This window comes from Plodia interpunctella, chromosome 15, assembly GCF_027563975.2.
Source record: "Plodia interpunctella isolate USDA-ARS_2022_Savannah chromosome 15, ilPloInte3.2, whole genome shotgun sequence".
In the NCBI taxonomy this organism is placed as follows: Eukaryota; Metazoa; Arthropoda; class Insecta; order Lepidoptera; family Pyralidae; genus Plodia; species Plodia interpunctella.
In genome coordinates, this window is record NC_071308.1 from 4,551,861 (window position 1) to 4,570,938 (window position 19,078).

General features: G+C 36.9%; 3 protein-coding genes across 3 annotated transcripts; all 3 read right to left on the bottom strand.

Annotated features, from left to right (window-relative positions):
* Nucleotides 1-441: 441 nt before the first annotated feature.
* Tace (tace) lies at nt 442-9,325 on the bottom strand. The gene is made up of 17 exons (XM_053755516.1): nt 8,986-9,325; nt 8,652-8,891; nt 8,111-8,232; nt 7,694-7,832; nt 6,685-6,941; nt 5,899-5,958; nt 5,200-5,334; nt 4,907-5,045; nt 3,723-3,958; nt 3,438-3,576; nt 3,110-3,179; nt 2,628-2,754; nt 2,122-2,233; nt 1,739-1,854; nt 1,185-1,340; nt 755-864; nt 442-564 (listed from the first exon to the last, which is right to left on the bottom strand). The coding sequence occupies exons 1-17, from the start codon at nt 9,044-9,046 to the stop codon at nt 516-518; spliced, it is 2,268 nt and encodes a 755-aa protein (XP_053611491.1). The 5' UTR covers nt 9,047-9,325; the 3' UTR covers nt 442-515.
* A 1,510-nt stretch (nt 9,326-10,835) lies between these two features.
* Nucleotides 10,836-14,133, bottom strand: LOC128675822 (polyubiquitin-C). Its single transcript, XM_053755515.1, has 2 exons — nt 13,978-14,133; nt 10,836-13,358 (listed from the first exon to the last, which is right to left on the bottom strand). The coding sequence occupies exon 2, from the start codon at nt 13,351-13,353 to the stop codon at nt 11,068-11,070; it is 2,286 nt and encodes a 761-aa protein (XP_053611490.1). The 5' UTR covers nt 13,354-13,358; nt 13,978-14,133; the 3' UTR covers nt 10,836-11,067.
* A 2,253-nt stretch (nt 14,134-16,386) lies between these two features.
* LOC128675824 (ferritin heavy chain-like) lies at nt 16,387-17,998 on the bottom strand. The gene has a single exon (XM_053755517.2). The coding sequence runs from the start codon at nt 17,207-17,209 to the stop codon at nt 16,574-16,576; it is 636 nt and encodes a 211-aa protein (XP_053611492.1). The 5' UTR covers nt 17,210-17,998; the 3' UTR covers nt 16,387-16,573.
* Nucleotides 17,999-19,078: the final 1,080 nt, after the last annotated feature.

A 19,078-nucleotide genomic window follows, 5' to 3' on the forward strand; every position in this document is an offset into this window, starting at 1 on the left:
ATAAAATGTTGTTACCACGAATGTGTTGGATCGACACGAATGAAATTTTCTAAACACGTATTAAAATTTACTTCAAATCTATGTAATGTTTTATATCTGTGCTTCAAATTAACGTGTATTGTAATCTTGAGGTTTTAAGTCCGTGATTGTAATGTTTCTTCTTGGATCATATAAAGATATATTCTTAAATTATTTGGCAAAACATATGTACTTTTTTCGGTCCGTGTGAAATCTAACATCAATATCGAGATCAAGAAAGCTGTACACGCGCTGCGTACTTATGACCGTAAACTACAAAATATCATGGAATTAGTAGGTAATCCGTAACAAGTACCTACTAATTCCATGCAAAATATAAATCGGCACTGGCATTTTGTCGATATCAATAAGTGTCAAATAAAACGAAGGTATTTATTAATTATTCTTACTAATTTATTTAAAATTACACTTAACAAAAGTTATCTATATCCATAGATATAGAAAATCAGTCATAACTGATTTGCTTTTAGTTTTCTTCACTGTGGATGGTTTCTGTTCATTCCAGGAGGCTGCTGCTTTGGCAACCTGTAACATGAAACACGTACAGCAAAATGTGCTAATAGAACATACTAAATGAAATCCTCTACACAATATAGGCTGTATTTATTTGTGGCCTAAAATACAGAATGCACAAATATAAGTACTGTCTGTATCAGTGATTTTTTGAAAAGGTAGGGTATTCCATTATTCGAAATATATTAGAAGTATGATGTACCTGGTACAAATAATCTTCTGCGGAGAAGAAGAGTAAACGTAATCCGAGCTTCTCTCCCAGTCAGATCGCTTCTGGTACTGACTTTGTCGTCGTCGGTCCACGTAGCTTATCTGAAAAAAAATATATAACTATCAAATACCATCAATCTACTAGCCTTTTACCTATTAGTAAAGAATGCGCGCTACATGAGTTGTGACTTGGGGTGTTTATAGTACGCCTGCGAAGTAGATGATTTATAATAGGCCTAGGCAAGTCATAGACACGCCAGGTCCAACTGGCGCGTATTGTACCCACTTTCTGACATTCATCTCATTTGAAAATTTTATTGACCGACTTATTAATAAAACTAATTTTATCAAATTTGTTAATATATTTCAGTGCCGTCATTTCGACATAGTGACATGAAATCTATTACTAGGCAGATACTCACGATGCAGCTGACCGGGATCCATATGAGCGCGGTGACGAGCACGACGACGCCGACGATATTGTCGCGCAGGAACCCGAGCACGTTGTTGATGTTAATGTCCTCGATGATGTCCCAAAACCGCTCCACCACGTCCTGAATCGTCTTCTCGCACACGCCCTGAGAAAGTCACATCTTCTTGAGTTATACGTTTGATCACAAGTTATGTACATGTTCATAAGTTTTAATCATAACTAAAGAAAAAAGAAATATTATTTATGAGCTGCGGTATATGGATATGGATTTCTGATCATATAAATTCTAGCAACTTATTTATATCATGTAAATTGAAAAAAAAAGGGTTTTAGTTTATATTTTTGCTCCTTAGAGAAATTATTATTAATTTCTCATGTACTCGACTTAACTGAAAGGGGGTAATAATTAAAATTGAGAAAAGGTATGGAGGGAAGTCACTTGATCATTTTTAATATAGACGCGCATAATACGTCGCAAGCGACTGCCCTCCAAAAGGTGCCTTTTGTCACGATAAAACGACGGGACAGGTCCCGCGGCCGCACCTTGTTGCAGAAGCCCTGTATGCAGGGCGTGCCGTCGGGCAGGATGTCGGCGAGCGCCACCGGGAAGCAAGTCTTGTTCAGCGACTTGCGGCAGCAGCGCTTGCACGCGTCCGCCACTGGACACAAACATCATCATCGATCGCTACATAGTAAAACAAAGCCGCTTCCCGCTGTCTGTCTGTCTGTCATTAATAATATTATTATGTCATTCATATTAGCAATGTTGATGTCAGTTCGGCAGTTGACAATTGATTATTTTTTGACACTTAATCTCTTGCACGTCAGTGATTATTAAACATATGTCCTTTTGTAAAATGTAATGGACCATGTATGACGGAATGAAGATCATTTTCTCATTGATTCAGCAGCAAGTGTGCAAGTACCTATGTCGCACATGCAGCTGTGGAGCCCCTGCGTCTCGCAGTAGGGCACGCAGCTGCCGTTGCGACAGCGGCCGCGCTCCGCGCACTCGTGCTCGTCCGCGATCGCCGGCGCCTGGGAATTTGTCAATCAATATAAATGTTACTAAAGTAAAGGGTTGTGTTCCCAGCCTACTATAATTAATTATATATATTTTTGGATGAAAAGCACAAATAGCTACTTAAAAAATAAAGATATTAGTTTTTTTTTCAGATAAGCATGTTTTCATCCGAATTTATTCTAAAAATAACTACCCATTTATCTTATCACTTAGTATCATCCTGTGTATATTTTTTATAATATTTAAAATATACGAGCATACATATATTTATAAAACAATGCATACAAAGCATACCTTTGCTTAAAGTAAGTATTTGTTCACTGAACTGTACAGATATCACTCATGTTTATTTAAAAAACACAATGTGTTGTATAGTTATACAGTATTAGTTAGAGATGTGTTAGTTACCTTGGGGCAGTCGGCGGAGACGCCGTTGCAGATGGCCTCGCCCTCGCAGGCGGAGTGCGCCGCCTCGCGACACACGAGGCCGGGCGGCGCGAACACGCAGCCCGCACAGCACGGGGAGTTCTTGTCGCTGACACATTCCTTATTCTACATCTACAGGGTTTGCGCTCAGCGTTCTTCGCGAAAACTCAGCCGCGAACCCAACTTTTGCGTGTGTGCAAATACTGGCCGTAAACCCATCTCTAAGGTAAATAGAATGATCTGGTGGTCTGACTGAAGTATTTGCTATGTGTGGGTTTCTCAACAATCACACTACCAATAATAATATAACCACATAAACGATTTTTTTTTCTATTTATATTCAGCTGCTAAGTCCCGTTATTTTTTTTTCTTTAATTATGAGAATGAGACAGCAATGATTAACACAAAAAGGTTTAATTTATATGTTATAATATATCGAACATATAGAATAGAATCGTGAATACCTGCAAACAGCTCCCTGACCCCTTCTCAGCTTACAATTTTTATCACAGCACATGTCATTATCCTCGGTACCTGAAATAGCCAAATGAACAAACATATTAAATTAATATAGATAGTAGCAATTGTCCACGACAACACCAGATCTAATACTCAATTTACACGGGACATTTTAGAACAATATGTAAACGTAAAACGAGAAACACTGAGAAACAAACTTTAAAATGATAAACATACAGAACACAGGACAGAACTCCAGAACATAAGTTAAAAATTTACAAAATTCAGGCGAGAAACCAAAGACCAACTTGAGAAACAAACTGTGGTAATTACCCAGCAGCCCCGCGTCGCACTCCTCGCCGCCCTCAACGCGCAAGTTCCCGCAGAAGCTCTCCTCGGGTTCCGAGAAGCAGCGCCCGGACTTAGCCTGCAGCACCTTGCGGATCGACCGCAGGCTGCACGGTGAGAAACGCTGCGCAAACAATACTTTATCAACTCATCCCAAGGCTAGACGTATACATATACTCTTGTCGCGTTTAACAAATGATTTTGCTTTGAAAATCGAATTTTTATACACCTATATAATCTATACACCTATGTAACCTTAAAAGTAATTACCTTGTTGTTGACATCGTACCCGCTGACGCTGTAGGTGTACATGAGGTAGGAGCCGCCCTGCGAGGCGGCGGGCGAACACTCGGCCACGTCGGGGTCGTGTTCGGAGCCCCAGTTGTGGCCGAACTCGTGCGCCGTCACCAGGTCCGCCTCGCGCGTGATCACGCGCTGCCCGTAGTGGTTGCGCGACGAGCTCAGACCAGAGTTCAGGTATAACGTGTAGCCGTTCTTGAAATACTCTGCAATATATATTTCAGACAAAATTCTAGAAGATATTCTTTTACTTCACTTTTTTGCGTCGCACATATGTTCTGTTTGTCTTAGTGATTGGCTGGGATAGAATGCTTGTAGCATTCAGTTAGCCATTTGTTTATAACTATGTTTTTACTTAGAACAATAAATAAATCCAATATTGTATATTTATATAATAGTTGTTGTGTGTGTACTTTTAGCATGTGTTCTTTGCATAATAATGATATTATAAATATACATGTATGCTTAAATGTCATAGTATAGAGCCATAATCAAAGCATAAGTGAAACTGAAAAAGATAATTAACCAATTTAGACTTATCTCATGAAACAAGGCGGTCCTTATTAATATGTTTAAATCCTAGACTAATTTATGTAAATCAGTTATTTATATAAATTAGTCTATGATGTAAACACATCAAATTACAAATATAAAAACAACAGTATAAGCTTATTAATAAAATTAATTAATCCAAAAAAAAAAAAACAAAAGCTAACAGAAAGAACATAAAAAGCAAAACACTCACACTATTGCGCCAAAACAGCTGAAAACAAAAACAAAAATATTTAAATCATAATAAAATAATATTAAAAATTAATATATGCTTACATCGGATCTTTCATAAGCATCGGATTCAAACACACCCAGACAACCGCAACAGCGTAGTAGTCACCACGCTCGCACGCCATTTGGGTTCGATTCCCAGTGCGAACAAATTTTTGTTTTATTTTTGTTCATCGGACCAAAGAAACAAGCTCACTGAGATGACAGATTGGGTCGTGAACGTGATGAAGATCAAAATATATCAACGCTCTGTCTCGTTTCTTCTCATGTATTTCAAATTTCCACATCTCTTTCTTGTAAGAACGAAATGGAAGATGTGACGGGGCTTTCTCTGTCTACGAGTACTGTCTACGGTATATGGATTACCATACCGGGCGTGCAGATGCCGCCCACGGAGTTCCGGCGCGGCGAGCCGACGTACGCGAGCCCTAGGATTCCGCCCTCGAACTTCAGGTCCGTGAACAGGTGAGCCAAGCAGAAGTCCTTGTGCGAGTACTCGCGGCTGAATACCTACGAATTTACAATTATTACTTAACTAACTTCAATGCTGTGTAAACTCGCACATTATAACACTTTCATAAATTTATAAAGTAGAAAAATCCGGCTGTTATATTTTCGTATTAAAGTTAATAAGTTTAACATACAAATAAACATTGAGTCTCACCTCGAGCAAGTTCCGCACGTCCCACTTCTCCCGCACCATGTTGTAGTGCGCCTCGCCACCGCGCACGCGCGTCGGCTCCGAGTGCACCAGGATCTTCTTTATCACGAACCCCATGCCTTTGAACCCGTCCATGTCCTATCAATCAAACAAAATTTGTGTATTGTAGACAAGGACAAAGAAATTCAAATAAATGGATAAAGACAAAGAATTTAATAAAAAAAACAGCTTTTTAAACTAAGTTTTTTAGGAGCAAATATATATTTTTTATATTTACCGCACCTATTTTTCTATGAAAGGCACAGAACAAAGGAAAATGGCATACACGAAAAAAGCTTCTGTTCAAAAAATCGGGCGGCGACGGGCGTAATAGCGTACTAGAGAAAGCAAAGACCAAGCAAACTATATAGACGACAGACATCTGTAACTGTAGGTAAATGAGATGGAAGATTTTCCATACATCTTGCCGGCCCAATCCAACTAATCTCAAACAAACAGGCAGATTAGGGCAGGCACGTGGTGAGGGACAAAAGATGTCAGCACTTCTGTTTCTTATGTATTTCTAATATGCATTTCACTTCGAAGCAAAAGATATGATGAAGTTTTCTGTCTATAGTATAGTTCTTTTCTAAAGATATCGTCTTATCATCTTTAGAAAAAATGCATACCCATAACCGAATAAATATGAATAAATTGACGTACCTGACGGTCTTGCCAAACAGTATCATTATATATTTTGTGCACACGGTCAATGAGACTTATCTGAAAAGAAAATTCACCTAGAGATAAAGTACTTGTACCAGAGAAAAAGAAAACAGACTAGTTTTTTGGATTAAAAATAAAATGTATAAATGCACTACACATGAAATGCGGGCCACATACTTGATCTTTTTTCGATTATGTTTTACTATATTTTATTTTTTTGTTATCTACTATATTTTATTTCTTTTTTTTTATAATTACGACCGTTTTTTTACTTTGACGCGTCAACTCGTGAACGGGTGCTGCGGGGGGGAACTGGTCAGCTCGATCTCTTATTAAAAGTTTTTTTGTTTGGTTACTTCATTTTTTTTCCTTTATCAGCACTCGATCACAATCATAATATGTTTCAGTATACCTTTTGACCATGTACTTTATTGTGTACTTACATTTTTATATTACTGATAAATAATTATACATAAATTTATATTTAATAAATGGTAAGCCCTTCTAGCATGATAGGGATCAACACTGAATGAGTTTCGTTTGGTATTTCTTCTCAGCAATGGTTGTTCCGAAATGCTAGTAGTTTGTAGCTTTGGTAAATATAATTTAATTTAGAATATGACGTGAAAAAGTGCCTGTGAAGGCCTAATTTCTGAATAAATGATTTGATTTTGACTCTCATGATAAATAATGTCACTTCTTCTCACTGACAAGACCCTTATGGTGATTTGGGGTAATGAACCATTAGGTATAGGTAAGTAAGTCATTTTTACTGCTACTTACCAAATAACTGATGGTAGTTTTCGTGTTACTGGCTCCCATTTCCTGGAAGAATCTATAATCAGCCACGAGCAGCAAAGGACACCTGGTCTTGGTGGGCGTGTATTCATAGTCACTTTGCCTTTTCACACGCTGCGCCTTTACTGATCCATTCTCAGTAAATAAAGACTGATTCAAATATTTATATTTTTCCAATTGCTCTTGTTGCTGCTCTAAATCTATTTCTGGTTCTTCCTCATGTTCCTCATCTGTATCCAATCCTTAAAATAGATTAAGAATAATTAAAAACGATTCCATGTCAACTCTCTATCTCATCCCTTTTATTTATGCATTCAAATTTTGATATTTTTAATAATGATGTAAATTCGTCCTATATTTGTTAATTGATGTTCTTGGAGAAAAGGATGTGGTTAAGTCTGTTGCGCCGCTTCTCCTTCACCTGCGCTTTGGAAGTAATTAAAAATCCTAATTAATTAGAATAGTAATTAAAAATCGAATTTGAATTTGAGCTCTCCAGTTGACAGCCATTCACAATCACAACCCAAAGTGTATGTATGTATATGTATATATATATATATATATATATATATATATATATATATATATATATATATATATATATATATATATATATATATATATATATATATATATATATTTATATATATATATATATATATAATTTTCTACCAGTGTACCAAATTTATATATATATATAAATTTATTATACCTTTGAATTTTCATATATCTATATCAATGATCCAACTAATATACTATAATATATAACTATAAATGTGAAAGTAAGTTTGTTAGTTACCACTTCACATATTATCTATTGGACCAATTGTTATGAAATTTGGTGCACTGGTAGAAAATAACCAGGAATTTCACATAGGGTACTTTTTATACCAAAATTCCCACGGTTCCCACATGAAAAGGTTTAAAAGTATAGTTTATCTAATACATCACATTATCATCTTATGTGCTTTATGAATTATAAAAATTTTGTTACCATATCCATCTTTGACATAGCCACACACACGAGGCTTGGCGTGGTCATGGGGAGTGTCAGACCAACTGAATTTTATGTCTGATGAGCGATATGTTATCATGGTTCCGTCATCCAAGTGAGGCAAATGGCGCCAAGATGGCTGTAAAAATCATTATGAAAACGTTAATCGCTGATCAGGCCTAACACTACATGTAGGTGCAAAATACCCAAGCCATGAGTAAATTTTATTTTATACTGTAGGCTGGAGCCCACAGTATACAATAAAATGTAAAATCAAGAGTAAACAATCTATTGGCTTTAGAATTGCAGTGGCAAGAATAATTAACATTCTTCTTTAGCAATTGGTTGTGAATCTCAGTAGCCAATGTGACCAGAGGGGCATCTATTATTGAACAATTGAGTTTAACAGTAATTCACCTCTATATGGTAAGTGTCCTCTGGCAGGTGAATAGCACCTGTAATCATGCCATTTTCCATGTGCAACTTTACATCTGAGGTAATTTCTCCAAACACTCTACCAGTGTAGAAGTTATCACGATCTGCAACCAATATAATATATGTCATTACTAAATTAATCATAAAAAAGTATTTGGCTGCAAGCAGAGATAGTTTTTGCCTCACAAATTTCCCAGTCATGTTGCTCAGGCATAATGAGCTTATGACTGGCCAATTGCAGCTAGAAATGTCTAGCTGAGATAACTTGGATGGAAAATTGGTAAAAACTGAAACCTAATATATATAATATAGCTACAACAGTGATAAAATAATATGTGAATAATATTTATATTCTTGAGAAATGTTCAACATAAATATTCAAACAAATTAAGATAATTATTTGGCTTTGTATTCTGAGCCCTAAGTTGGCACTTCAGGTCATTCAATCAAAACAATAAAGTAAATTTTCCAGTATCACATGTGAAATAAAAATTATTGTGACATAGCAGGCTTGCAGACTCACCAACATGAACTGTACTCTCTTTTCCATCACCGTCAACTTCATAAGCCTTGAAATTGGAATGTAACACAGAACTGTGCGGATGTAGAATCAGACGAAACTGTTTACCATGAGTTTTGAAGTGTAATTCTTTGATAGTATTAAATGGATGGTTAGACAATTTTGCACCTCTTTTTTCTATATGATGTGTAAAACTTGAAGCATGTAAAGTCTCGAAGTATCTTAAATTCTTATAAATAGAGCCTGAAAACAAAATGCAAATGTTGAAGAGTACAAACTGTTGAGTAAAATCTTTGAAAATATGTACCAGGAGAAACGAAATTGTAAGTGTACTTACAACTACCATATATGAAACACGTAAAAAAAGATATTACTGTAAACTTCTCATTGAACCACATTTTGAGTAATTACAGTACTTATGTTAAATGATTCAGTGAAATACAAAAGGTGACGAAAGTAACAAATGGAAATTTTTTCGTCACGTTATATTTGTAATGATCTTGTGGTTTTGATAAATCATAAATTTATAGGTATTATATCCAGTAGGTAGTACGGGCCCACCACTTTTAATTTATAGAATTAATTTAATGAATTCTACTCTTGTCTGTGCCCACCACCACCACCATATCCATCAACATAACCACCATCCAATACAAACTAAAATATTGAACGACACCATGACACAATAAGAGACACACCTGGAAATAAAACTAACTACTAGAGCGTACCTATTGTACTAGAGTGCTGATATTGACTGAAAAAGTGGGACACGTTGGTACGTATAACGTTTTACCAAGCGTCTTAGCTAGTGATGCGTACTGTAAACCTAGTCAGTCTATATTAAATCCATAGATATATAATGTTCTTTTATATCTGTGATTAAATCATACTCTGAATTATGTACGTAGTAAGTAGAGGATACATAGCATATAATAATGAACATGTTTGTATTTTGTATGATCTTTATTTATTCTCTAAAATTATCTTCCATGTAACTAACAATATGGAACTTTTGTAAGTTTTATTTCGATTCCTGAAAAATAAAACTTACAAAAAAGCTAGGTAAATGTTTCTAGGAAACCGGATTTTAGCATTTGTAGTGTACCTAGTCATTAGACTACGACCATGGAATTAGTAGGTACTCCGTGGCGAAGTACGTACTAAATCCATGACTACGACAATCTAACAAGCGGTTAGGCAGAAAAATATGAAAGTGTCATAGTACAAATTTCCTCATGGAATAGGCATGGTGAGGGCATATTACGCAAAGCTCAGCGCAGATAGCGCTACTGGTACAACTAAGGTACACAAACATTGCCAATGGAGGCAAAAAGCGCCAATTTTCAATATTATTGCAAATTTACGACTAAAAATACCTTCTACGCAATCGTGGTGCGAGTATAAAGGAAAAAGGAAAGATTTAGTGAATTATCCTGAAAATAATAACACTATTTTAGGTCATGTTCTGCATTATTTGGTCAACTGTGGTCATAAACTGATATAAACTTGATTTTGACTAAGATGTTATCTATATGAGTCCATATTTTAATAAGTCTAAACGTGTGAAGTGTTCTGAGCTTATTTCCGACCGTTTACTGGCTCGAAAATTTTACAGCGTGAGGCGTATCCCATAGTTTTCGAAGTGTTTTATCTTATGGGAAACGATTTTTCCCAATATTTCGGCACCCGAATATGCTAAGTATATTGTTGTATATTTTCACAAATGAATGCTTACATAATGAAAGGATTAATAAAGTACTCTAAAATAAACGTATTAATGGACACACCAAAAGGCGGCAAAGCTTTTGTGTACTCTGGCGAGATAAATGTGCAGTAATGCTCCCTATTCTATGGTTCGGCGACAGCGACAGTGTGGAACATAGATAAGAATATATTACTGGTGCAACTAATGTGGAGAAGGCATTGCAACTTGCAGCCGATGATTGAAGCATTGATTTTTACCAATATTTTCAATACTTATCATCATATTTCAATGACTTCAACAAATGTCCCAAAACTCCACACGAAAACTAATGGGTCTGACGCAAAATAAGCACTTCGCAAAATGTGCACTTATTTTTACACGAGCCAAGCCGCTAGTCATTTTTTTCTTTTATTTAATTTATGGCCAGTCCAGTCATGATTATCCATACGTAACCCATACCTCGAGATTAATAAAAGTCTGTGAACCATACTAATATTATAAATGGGAAAGTCAGTTCGAGGAAATTTGGTTATGCATATTGTTAAAGACCCAGATCAAATGTATGCTGTTGTAATAAGACTTTCGAAAGTTTTAGATTTTAGTCACAGAGCCAAATATCCTTGCCAGCCTACTTAGTAACTACAATTATAACAAAAAAAAAATTTTTTTAATCATTTATTTATTACTTGACATAATCATAATTTCACTTTAGTTTTACATCCCTCCACGGAGACGCAATACTAGGTGAAGAGTAGATTCTTTCTGAATATTATAATCGGAAAGAGTGCGTCCATCTTCTAATTGTTTCCCAGCAAAAATGAGTCTCTGCTGATCAGGAGGGATACCCTCCTTATCTTGAATTTTGGCTTTAACATTTTCAATAGTATCTGAAGGCTCCACTTCTAAAGTAATAGTTTTTCCAGTCAGAGTCTTAACAAAAATTTGCATTCCTCCCCTCAATCGTAAAACTAAATGCAAAGTGGATTCCTTTTGAATGTTGTAGTCAGATAGTGTGCGTCCATCTTCTAGCTGTTTACCTGCGAATATTAGCCTCTGCTGGTCAGGGGGAATGCCTTCTTTGTCTTGAATTTTAGCCTTCACATTTTCAATAGTATCCGAGGGCTCCACCTCTAATGTGATAGTTTTGCCGGTCAATGTCTTGACGAAAATTTGCATACCACCTCGGAGACGCAGCACCAAGTGAAGGGTAGATTCTTTCTGAATATTATAATCGGATAGTGTGCGTCCATCTTCCAACTGCTTACCAGCAAAGATCAACCGCTGCTGGTCTGGAGGAATGCCTTCCTTGTCTTGGATTTTTGCCTTCACGTTTTCAATGGTGTCTGAAGGTTCTACCTCAAGTGTGATTGTTTTGCCAGTCAAAGTCTTGACGAAAATTTGCATACCACCTCGGAGACGCAACACCAAGTGAAGTGTAGATTCCTTCTGAATATTGTAATCAGAAAGTGTTCGTCCATCTTCTAACTGCTTGCCAGCAAAAATAAGACGCTGCTGGTCGGGTGGGATACCTTCTTTGTCTTGGATTTTAGCCTTAACATTTTCGATAGTGTCTGATGGCTCAACTTCTAGTGTTATAGTTTTGCCAGTCAATGTCTTGACGAAGATTTGCATACCACCTCGGAGACGCAGCACCAAGTGAAGTGTAGATTCTTTCTGAATATTGTAATCGGATAGTGTGCGTCCATCTTCCAATTGCTTACCAGCGAAAATCAATCGTTGTTGGTCAGGAGGAATGCCTTCTTTGTCTTGGATTTTAGCCTTTACGTTTTCTATGGTATCAGAGGGCTCAACCTCAAGTGTGATAGTTTTGCCAGTCAAGGTCTTGACAAAAATCTGCATACCACCTCTCAAACGCAAAACCAAATGCAGTGTTGATTCCTTCTGGATATTGTAATCAGAAAGTGTGCGTCCATCTTCCAACTGCTTGCCAGCAAAGATCAATCGTTGCTGGTCAGGAGGGATGCCTTCTTTGTCTTGGATCTTAGCTTTTACATTCTCAATTGTATCAGATGGCTCGACCTCCAACGTAATAGTTTTACCGGTCAAAGTTTTGACAAAAATCTGCATACCGCCTCGCAATCGTAATACTAAATGAAGTGTAGATTCTTTCTGAATATTATAATCGGATAGTGTGCGTCCATCTTCCAACTGTTTGCCAGCGAAGATCAAACGTTGCTGGTCTGGAGGAATGCCTTCCTTGTCTTGGATTTTAGCCTTCACGTTTTCAATGGTGTCTGAAGGTTCTACCTCAAGTGTGATTGTTTTGCCAGTCAAAGTCTTGACGAAGATTTGCATACCACCTCGGAGACGCAGTACCAAGTGAAGTGTAGATTCCTTCTGAATATTGTAATCGGATAGTGTGCGTCCATCTTCTAACTGCTTGCCAGCAAAAATAAGACGCTGCTGGTCGGGTGGGATGCCTTCTTTGTCTTGGATTTTAGCCTTAACATTTTCGATAGTATCTGATGGCTCAACTTCTAGTGTTATAGTTTTGCCAGTCAATGTCTTGACGAAGATTTGCATACCACCCCGGAGACGTAGTACCAAGTGAAGTGTAGATTCTTTCTGAATATTGTAATCGGATAGTGTGCGTCCATCTTCCAACTGCTTACCAGCAAAGATCAGTCGCTGCTGGTCTGGTGGGATGCCCTCCTTGTCTTGAATTTTAGCCTTCACATTTTCGATAGTGTCTGATGGCTCTACTTCAAGGGTAATTGTTTTTCCAGTCAAGGTTTTAACAAAGATTTGCATGCCACCTCGGAGACGTAACACCAAGTGAAGTGTAGATTCCTTTTGAATATTGTAATCGGATAATGTGCGTCCATCTTCCAACTGCTTGCCAGCGAAGATCAACCGCTGTTGGTCTGGGGGGATGCCCTCTTTATCTTGGATCTTGGCTTTTACATTCTCAATTGTATCAGATGGTTCTACTTCCAAGGTGATGGTTTTTCCCGTCAAAGTCTTCACGAAGATCTGCATTTTGCCTGTAATAACGTACAATATGTTTTAAATACCATAATATACCAAAAGCTACGCCCCTCCTACCAACTGCCATGTACTCGCTATCGCTTCGTTTTCATGATAGTTATGACACTTCACTTTTGCTTGCTAAAATAATAGTAGTAAAATAATTCGCAAGCTTGCTGTGACCGCTTCGTGATAAACAGATGAAAAAGTAGGTCACTAGGTCATGTCCTCGTAGAACTAATAAATCCTCACTCACTCTCGTTATAGGTAACTATTTAGTTTTCAATTTCTCCTAATTTTTAAAATAATGCCTATGCAAATTTATCACCACGCGCTCGCTAATAGGTATTGCGCAGTTCCATTCCAATATCTAGATAAGCATACCTACTCATGTGAACGTCTTAATTGCTAAAATAATAAAAAAATGGCACTACCAAAGTAATATTTCACAACATAATGCTCATTTTACAAGCATTATTTCGATTTTCCAGTGGTGTGCTGCTCATACAGACATCATCATTACAAAATGGCGAAAGTTTCACCATATTTTACATCAAGGAAATAGCGTACCTAACATAGAATACTTAAATTATCTTGGAAACATTAGAAATTGAATTATAAATTTTGCTAACTCACCGTTTAAATCACTAGAATTTAGTCCAATCTGGTAAATTCACACTTAAAAAATATAATATTGCCCTCAAATAACAGCTCTGAAGAGTCACACGTCAATGTTGTTTCGAATCAGTCACAAAGTTTAAATGCGCCACCAATAGGGGCGCCGTTCTTTATATAGATGCCTGTTATTGCGATCAATGTTTTGACCCGAACAATGGCGAGACTTCACGAAATCAGCCGACCGTTGTTTTGTTTCATTTACTCTTAAGAAGAAAGATGAGATGAAAACCTAATAATAAACTTCTAGAAAGCATGCGTCATGACATGACATGGTATTTTATTTATTTCATCTATGATCATGTATGATTATAGCATTTTCTTTGTGACGTAGTAGTGGGTAAAGAAATTGAAAACATTGCGTTATGCAAAAGGCGTGTCAAATGCAAAACTTGTAGGTAAATTTGTCAAATGTAAAAACTGGTTTTATTTTGGTAATTAATGATATGGAAATTAAATCATCACCTAGGTACCTACCTAGACTGTGGCTGATGTAGGTATTATGGCCTGCCTATAGAAATGGACGACAATGTATAGGTAGGTAACTGTAAATTTACAAGTTAGCCCACATTTATACCTATCGAATGCCTGTCGTAGGAATTTGGACTTTCAACTAAAAAAAATCCTTTCCTTTTGGAAGCTACAATGCACCGCGCGCGTGGCCCTTCTAAATCTATGCAGTGCACCACAGATATAAAAATGTTACAAATCTAGGTAGGTACCTATGCAATGCTCAGACTCGAGAAGTTTTTTATTACAGTAGGTAGGTAATGTTTGGTAACCATCATGAGTTCTAATATCTGTGACATGAGTAAGGCCAAGATCAGTAGTAACTTTAGACCTATGTCTAAATATTAGATACCTATATAGGTACCTATGTACCTATATAGGTATCTAATCAAATTACAGACAACACTTGTGTCTATTTTATTAGATTACCTAGCAGACGCAACGCACGACGTACGAGGTCGTAAGTAGACTATTTACTACGCAATTATAAAAGTAGGGAAGTATCTATGTTCTAATTTTACCAACAACAACATACAAAGACACGCACGTTCTCGCTACTTCGCACGTGTTCTTAATGCGCAAATTGAATAAACGCATAAAATCAATTATTTTATTTCAGTTCCAAAAACAGCGGATGGATTTTCGGCCAAAGTACAATTAATTCTGCGAATTAAAATTACTAGGTACTATGTACCCACCATGGGTATGAGTCCTTGAGACTCTTCTCATAAATAAGAATATGTAGGTATCCTTACCAAGAACGGTAAGAGTCGTTCGTACCGTTTCGCGACAGATAGGTTGGAATTGTGGTTTACTATACGGTAGTGTCAGCAGAGCGAAGTTTAGATACCTAGGTAGGTATTTTTAAGATGGAGTATTTTTAGTAGGTATCTCTTTTAAAGTGGCATTTGAGTTCGACAACCCGGCGCGCCATGAACGCTCTGTATTCTGGATGAACTCCATTCAAATTACAATCCATATTTTGGCGTCAATGAACGGTACTTGGCATTTAGCCAACCATAGCTAGACTAAAAAAAATAAATGTTTGGTCATAGCGTAGTCGAGCCGGGTCCATAAATCTGCATACAATGTCAACATTCACCAAAAGTTTCATCATGCGGAACAGGTACCTACCACACTGGAAGTCCCGGTTTCAATCAAACCCAGTAGGTAGGTATGTGGCAATCCAATCCCATCCCGGTTAATGGGAGATGGAAAATGATCTTTTTCGGTTTGATCTGGATGGATATTTATCTTACTAAAATTATACCTAAAGGCGTAAGACTGTGACTAGGTATGTTTGTCACGACCATTGCGTACCTAGTTTGTATTAGAGCTTTTATTTACCGCTAGAAAAACGAGCAATGTTCGTCGAAACCGAAAAATTTGGCGAGCTGTTTGCCAATTACTTACGTGGAGTCTGCATTTGCTTTGGGACTAATAGGTATAAACTATGCGATGTTTATGTGGGCTACACACTATCCGCGAACGGCTAAGCTTTGGCAGTTCGGTATACATTGCTGATTATTCATTGCGGTAAATAAAAGCACTCAAACAAATTAAGCAATGCATCTGCCCGAGTTCGGTGTGGAGCACAACTATCTACATGTACCACCTACTACCAGTTAGTTAAGTATTTACTATAATTACATAATGTAGTCGTAATTAGATAGTAAATAACGAAACGAGTGATGACTAACATCAACATAATGTGATCATTTGGTAATTGTGGTATGGGCACGGTATGGGTAGGTAACTAATGTTGTACATACCTACCTAAATGGTCTGTGGTACCTACCTACTCTACAGTATGTACATCGTACTCAGACGTATCAGCAGTAGGTAACGAAAATAAAATGATTCTAATCAAACCAAGATGTACAATTTATTGTAACTTTTATGTTATTCTCAAAATGGTTAGTTAACATTGTGCTTATTTTGTTACATTATCGTTGCGGGAACCAATTTAAAGGTAACTACCCGTAGGTACACCTGTATTGCGAAAGATTAACTGACAATGCAGCACACTGACACAGCCGTCTACTATCTAGATGTTCATGCCCATAAGTTTCTTGTCGAACATAAACTCTCCAAGGGCATCATGGCGTTCTATCATCTTCTTGAGGGTAGAGGCCTTGCCTGCGAGGTCGCGCTGACCCTTGAATTGCTCCTGCAAGAACTCACCAGTAAGATAGTCTACTAGGTGGTAATGGTTATAGGAGTCGTCATTCTCGCAGTTAACAATTACAGTTCTGATGCTCTTGGTCACTTCGGTCTCCATGTTGAGCGCATGCTCCAGGGCTTCAACACCGCTCACCCACTGTTTGAGTTCTGGTTCGCCGATCTGTATGAGCGAGCTGACGTCGGAAGTGAGTTCTCCTCTCATCAGGAGATACTCAATGAGCTTCATTGCGTGCTCACGCTCTTCAGAAGCCGCGTCGAAGAACAGTTGGGCAAAACCGGGACGATTGATATTGTCCTTAGAGAAGTGAGCACCCATGGCCAAGTACTGCAAGGCAGCTTTGACTTCCTCCTGGATTTGCCGACGCATGCTGTTCCGACAGGAGTTTTTGAGGGTCAGCCATTCCGTAGGGATGGTTACCGGGTTCAACTGGCATTGTGCCGCGAATGCTGGGGCCGCAACAGACAAGAGGCCTACGAATGTTAGCAGGATAGCTTTCATATTCAAAATCGAGTATTATCACAGACACTTTGACGAACGGATTAATTAATTTCGCGTGAGAATAAGTAATTTCGCTGTTCCGCGAGAGCACACGTTAAGAGTCAAGCCTTTACACACACTGGTGCAGAAGGCGACTATGTTCGGAAATATGGAAACAAAAGCTATATATAGTGTTCTGGACTGGACACCTCTGATTATACGAAAACAATGAACTACGGGCGCATTGATAACGACATCTCATATTGACAAGTACTTGTGTATTGATGGAGTAAGCGAGAAACAAGATAATTTATGTTGACGGAAAATTAGGTGGAGGGTTTGTGTTCCAAGTCGGCCACAGAAAAATTTGTTAACCAAATATTTGCATGTATATGTTATGGAGAAAATGATGATCTATGAAATAATTTGTTACAATGTATTTATTATTTGTTTAGGGGGGACTTTGAGGAATATCTACTAATAAATAAGACATAGGTTGTATTATATGATCAAATAGAAAGACTTGAAACCATGCATTTCATAAGTACTACATACATAATTCCACGCTTGAAACACAAAACCTTTGAATGACACATTTTTATTACGGAATAGTTTGGTGGCACTGTACTGGGGCAATACTAGTAATAAACTTGAGTTTAGTCTAGTATTGTCTTGAAATTAGATATATATTTAGAATATTATTTCAATAAATTTAGTTTACAGTTATAAAATTATTTGACTTAGATTTGAGTTATCAATATACATTCTTTACCATTACATAGGTACTACCTACCCTACAAAACAATCTACATTTTTTGATTAATTATTTTTGTGGAGCTTGACTACTGTATTCTTCCCATGGCCGAGGTCCACGTTTATTTTCCCAATTATCAATATCCAGTTTCTTTATTTCTTCATATGTGTCTTCTAATGTGACTTCTTTAGTTTTATTAAGGCCCATTTTTTGAGCTTCCTCCCTACTAACTCCTTTTACTTGAGAAAACTGATATCTGAAAGGAAAGATTTATATTTTTAAAAATAAAATTAATGAGACTAATCAAAACATTCCAGTGCTATGTAGTTACATGAGACAAATGTATTGTCAAGATTTAAAAATCTTACAAGACAACAAAATTTTACAAGACATGTAAACTCAGTCATGAAAATATATCTTATAGTGTATATATTATATTTGCAAATATACTTTTTAGTGTCTATAGTTTGAAGACCTTGCTTGCTTTGTATAGGTCACTATGAAATAAACTAATCTTTTAATTAAGGTGTTGAAGTTCCTTTTTCAGACCGGGTTTCCGTGGTCTAAACTCAACCTTTACTAATTACTAAGCTAAAGTTGCTAAAATAGATAAATATTAATAATCTATAGTGTTGTTTGCCAAAGATAACCTTATTTGTGTCCATTCTCGTAAACCGAAGGAACCACCTAATACGAATATAATGAACGGTAGACCATATCTAAAAGATTTCCTTTTACTGATAACCGAAATATAATTTCTGAAAGAATCAACAGACTCAAATATTTTATTTGCTTTGACGGTCATTCTTTTGAAAACTTATAAGTTTTGGATTTTTATATGTTATTTTCTTTTTAAATCATTAGTTCTTTTGGTAATTCGGTATTTCACACTAAGAAAAAACACTTCAGACTTTCTTTTGGAGTTCGGTAATTCGGAGATAGGGAATGGAATGGAAAGAAATATGCAAAACATTGACACAATGACATTGACATATGATTGACATTGGCATTTAGCAATGAATGTTTGCTACCATAGACATTGTTCATTCCTGGGGTGAAACAAGATCAAACAAGCGTTTTCTGTCTTTGTATGTTGGCTGAATGTGTTTTGATCTTTCACACTACATTTTTGTACT